The 5268-nt window shown below is 48.9% G+C and overlaps 1 protein-coding gene across 1 annotated transcript; it reads right to left on the bottom strand.

The window, feature by feature from the left end:
• Window positions 1-4097: 4097 nt before the first annotated feature.
• On the bottom strand, window positions 4098-5003 carry LRRC30 (leucine rich repeat containing 30). Its single transcript, XM_036100885.2, has one exon. It carries the CDS (start codon window positions 5001-5003, stop codon window positions 4098-4100), a length of 906 nt encoding a protein of 301 aa, XP_035956778.1.
• Between the last annotated feature and the right edge of the window lie 265 nt (window positions 5004-5268).

Genomic DNA, 5268 nt, shown 5'->3' with positions numbered 1-5268 from the left:
CCCTTTTATTACTATGCTGTCCTTTTCTCTTTAATTAGTAATGCTCTGGATTCAACGCATAACTTGACAGGTAACTTAAAAGGAACATTTGTAAAAAGTTCTTTTCTCCACAAGGTCAAGATTGTTCCTGTTATTGTTTATAGTAGCTTTCATGTTCTCTGAATTTTATTATGTTTCCTTAAAATATTTGAAGGTGTTGTATTTTGGTGTTCTTGGATGAATTATAATTATTGGGTACTGGTATTTAGTTGCACATTTCATCCAGGCTGGGTATTTTGTGTTTCTCAAGTATATCTCACACAGTACTGAAAATAATTCTTTGGTGGAGTAATAAGATAGAGCACACGTAGGTGCTTAAATGGTTATCTATGGAACAATTGAGTAGGACCTTCACTTTAGCTAAATCTAGCAGGTTGAATTTCTGCCTTTTTTGGTTTTTACACCATTTTCTGGACTCCTGTCTTTCATCATTTGTAACAGCACCTCAGTGACTCTGTCCAGACTCTCCCTAGCCCATCCGTATTACTGAAGAGAAGCACCCCAGGCCAGCTTCACGCACCCGGTAATCTCGGGATGCTGATACCTGCCTGTATCTTCCAGAGACCAAGCCCAGGGTCCTTTAATCTTCCTCTGTTTGTAATTAATGTATAGCTACCAAAATGCATATTCAGTACGTGCTTTGAGGCTTATGAAATAGAATCTTAAAAAGCAATAATCCATCACCATAAGAAAAAGGTTTCGTTTAGTGTGTCCCTGCAAATAATAACAGCATTCCCTCTTTCCCTTTCCAGCACCAGCATGACTCCATTGTGAGATACAGGTGCATGGCTCTGAAGTCACTCTATCTTAGGTAACTACAGACATGCAGTCTATTAACTAAAGCCCGAGAATGGAGCACAAGTCTTCTATTAACTATTTATTAAGTCAACAAGCTGACTTCATTTTTCTTTCTAATGTGCAGCAGTTTTATGCATTTAGCGGTATTATTCCTCGAACAGATGTGTCTTTTCAAAGTCATCTTACTTTCCCATGAACCTACGATTTTTTCTTAATTGTATGCTTCTAGTTTGCAACAGCTTCAGAAGGTGTTTCTGAACACACCACTGAGATTGCTCCGTACTGAGAGCCAAGTGACATGAAAACCACAATATCATCGGGAATGCGGGCCGCCAGCTCCCCACATCAAGCACCCAATTAGTGCGTATTCTTTGGCTAAATACACTCGGCAGCCAGCGCAGCCATCCTCAGCTCTCTGATTGCCAAAGCCTTAGAAATACCTGGGAGTTATTTGAATGTGGCAGTATTAGAACTACAAAAGAGAAGCAAAAAGCATTCAGTCAGTCAGCAAACTGCAGAGTTTGACAGCAAAGACACTGAAGTTTGTATCAAATTCCCTCCACGTTAGTGTTTTGAATAACTAAGCACGTTTACCTTTATTTTTCGCTCGGCACTTCCTTTTATCAACAAAAAGGAGCATTCACAAAGAATCAGTATCTAAAGCATATTGGGCAACTGCGGTTACCTTTATGACCCCTGCGCCAAGCATGAACAAGGCAGACGTGCCGCTGTGCTTTTGAAAGGCACCAGCGGCAGCATGGCAGCGGGCAACCAAATCGACACCAATTTTTTCCTATAAGAAGGTATAATCTGCTCTTGGGTCACCTTCAAAATACGGTCCCGTGCTTTCCCTGGAGTCGAGTTACTGTGGGAGCAAGTGACTGAAAAAGCAAGGAGAGGAAATAAAAGGACGGTTCGGTGGAAAAGCTCGGTGCTGCTCTCCTGGCCCACCTCTCTGCCCAGTGCAAGGTCGTGGAAATTCAGTGTGAGCCCAAGTGGTTCTTCAGCGGCACACAGCAACAGGCGTGATCCTGGCACAAGCCGGCGTTTGTCTGACAGCTGCATGTGCTCTAGCCAAAAAGCTGCAGTAAGCGATCTGCCCAGTCCTGCTCTGCGGAGGAAGGCTCACCCTATAATGTCCCACTGAGTCATGAGGTCAAGGAAGAATTCCACTGAAGTCTTTAAATAGCCTTGGCTCCAGCAAGCTAACGGGGGTGAGGCTACTGGAGTGTGTCTGTGTGTGCCTGGCAGGGACACGCACATCTCGGTACTGTAGGAGGGGGCGTTTAGAGGGGACTTCTTCAGCTGCCTCCCAGCGACGCTGGTAAGATCTGTTTGCAGTGGTTCAACAGAAGAGCTCATGCACGAACGTGCTAATGGAACTCTGGTATCTGATGCTAACAGCAGGAATTGGCTTCCCTCTTTCAGGGATGGGAAAATTGACTTGGGGGTCCATTGGGAAAATCACTTTTTCTATGGATAAGTTATGTGGACCCCTTTGAGCAGCTCCACGCTGAAGTTGCCTAAGCTCGGAACCTGAGAGGGTGCTACCCGCCGCCCCAGCGCTTTGCCACTCTTTCCCGAGTGGGGTGGGGGGTGGGGGATTGGGACAACATGGCTGGAGTGAACGGGGTGGGGGATGACTGGCTCACCCCAGTCGTGTCCTTCGGTCACTGTTCTTTGGTTACTGAGGCTTCGGGGCTCAATCTAGTCTACACTGTCCAGTGTGGCCTTTGCTTACATTTCCCTTCAGCAGGGATCACAACCTGCCATATATTGTAGAAACCCACGTGGGTCTGTCTCTTTCACCAGACCATGAGTTCCTTGGTAGAAGCAGCAGGGCGTTATTCGTCTTGAGCTCCTAGCCCAGTGTCCAGCCTACAGAAGAGAAAGGTCTAAGAAAGATAAGTTTAACTAAATTAAACTAAGGGTATTAAGAAATTAAGCAAGTCTTGATATCGTTTGCTATATTCTGTAGACAAATCAGCCCCCAAACCTGAGCAGTTGGCTCTCCATTGATCTGAAAGGACTGTACTTTCTTCACTGCCATCTTTTCTTTGGAATTTCTTTACCTCAAAATAAATGGTTATGTCTTAGGGGCTCTTGGCTCTTGGCTGCTGTGACAGCAGTAAGATCCAGTGACCCTGGTGGCAGGAATTCTATAATTGCTCATCCTAATGTCCATGTTCATCAAACAGCTGTGTACTCTTAGAATTAAAAGCAAAACAAACAGTATTTTTACGGAGCCTTTTGTCCAAAGAGCTTTTAAATGTCGCCAAACTCATTTTTAAAATGTCCACGTGTAAAAGCCAAGTGGCAGATATTACCCTCCTTTGAATGTGAAAAGGGTAATTACTTTCTTGTGTGTGACTTGCCTGTACCTTACCTCCTCCTTCCTGCCATTTGGCCATTTTCCCCCTCAATTATTAGCTCACCCCTGAAGGGCAAATCTAGTAAGAGAGGAGACGACAAAATAGAATCAGATGATTTAACTATCGGCTGGTGTCTCTAGAAAAGCTCAGGGATATGAGGGTGGGTGCCAGGGGATTGGGAAAGAAGGTTGAAACTGTGCATTAAAATTGGTTTGTATTTATTATCTGATAGCCCTCATGCTATTCCCGTCACTCACCAGCAGACGTAAACATGAGCAGCTGGAGGGTTACTGTACAATCATTTTAGAGACAGATTTGTTATGATTGTTTCCCCCAGAACTCGGGGGAGAAGCTCTGCCCAACCCGGTCATTGCCAGCAGAGCAGTCCTCCAGCCTGCTCTTTGGTCCCCAGTAACGCTTGATCGAGGCTGACGTAGAAGCATGTCTCGCTGCTGCTCCCTAACTGCAGGCTGCCAGTTCAAGGGCTGAAACCAGATGGTGTCAGTGTCCTGTACCATACTGGGCCCACAGCACATCCTTAGCAAGTATCTGACTTCTGAGTTCCCTTGAATCAGACCGGCTGCCTCCTATTCCAAGGGCTGAATCCCACTGCTCCTCGGCAGAGTCAGAACGGTTTCTCCTCGGAGAAAACCCAAGACCCATTTCCATTTATGTTTGGGATGAGATGAACATCACATCAGGGGGCTTCTCAGGCACATACAGAGGTAAAAGCAAACACCTCCATAGAATGGGTGTTCGATACCATTCAGCAAATACAAACGCAAGTGCTAACCAACAAGAACAGTAAGAGCAGAGAGCTGAGACTGGAGCAGTACCCAGCCGACAGGTGTCCATGAGTTGGCGACTGGCCATGCCTCCGGGGCCCAGTCAGTTGTGCTTTTTGTCCTTGAGGTAACTGAAGAGCATCTCGAGGCCCCCCTCTACCAGCTCCGGCAGAGGCTTGGATAATGGGTTATGGGAAATGTGGAGCCCTTTGTCCATGGGGTTCCAAGCAATCCGCCCCAGTCTCCACAGCAGGTAGAGCTCGTCCGGGAGGGTCTGGATGTCATTGTTGTTCAAGTTCAGCAGCTCCAGGCCGGTGAGCAGGCAGAGCGACCGCGGGAAGGAGTGGATGTTGTTGCTCTCTGCAATGAAGATCTGCAGGCTGACCAGGCACTGGATGCTCTCGGCGATGTTTTCCAGGCGATTGGAGCCCACGTGCAGGAAATCCAGCTCCTTCAGCGCAAACACACAGATGGGGATGTGAGCAAAGTAGTTGTTGCTGAGGTTCAGCTTCCGCAGTCTGGAGAGGTCAGCGAGGCTGGCAGGAAGCTGGGAGAGGCAGTTGTGGGACAAGCTCAGGACCTCCAAGCTTCTGCAAGCGCTCAGCTCAGCCGGCAGCTCCGTCAGGCAGTTCATGTTCACGAACAGGACCTTCAGGCTCTTGAGGAGGCTGATTTCTCGGGGCAGGCTCCGCAGGCGGTTCCCGCATAGGTTCAGGACCACCAGCCGACTCAGCTTCCCCACATCGGGCGGGAGAGCCCTGAGCTGGTTGTGAGATAGATTGAGCTTCTGGACCTCAGACAAGCCCCACAGAAAGTCGGGGATGTCCGTCATTCCCTTGGTGACCAGGCTGAAACTGACGTGGCGCATGCCCCGCTTCAGCAGAGCCCGGGGGTCCTTTCCCGAGAGCAGGCTGTCATCCCACGGGGAGAAGGGCTGCCTCCCGCGCAGGAGCACCATCCTCCTGGGGCCCTTGTCCCTGCAGTGAGCGCTTGACTGCTTGGCCCCCATCTTCCTTCCTTTTCACCCACTGGCCTCTGGGGAGGCTGGGAGGGTGTCCCTCAGCTGCTGAAAGCCGAGCTGTAGCCCGCAGGGAGCTCACGGAGAAGTCTCAGCGGGGCCTCGCAGAGGCCCGAGCCACCCCGCCGTGGTCCGGCCCCGAGGGCGGGTTTAGGTGGCTTCTCTCGGAGCAGCCAGGCTGTAATGGTATACTTGTCCCTGAGACTGCTGAACTGAACTGCTCGAGTCCCTCTGAATGCCACAAGACAGCTGTCAC

The sequence above is a fragment of the Halichoerus grypus genome, chromosome 13 (assembly GCF_964656455.1).
Source record: "Halichoerus grypus chromosome 13, mHalGry1.hap1.1, whole genome shotgun sequence".
Taxonomy (NCBI): domain Eukaryota; kingdom Metazoa; phylum Chordata; class Mammalia; order Carnivora; family Phocidae; genus Halichoerus; species Halichoerus grypus.
The sequence above is the reverse complement of the archived record's forward strand: the minus strand, read 5'-3'. Positions and strand labels throughout refer to the sequence as shown.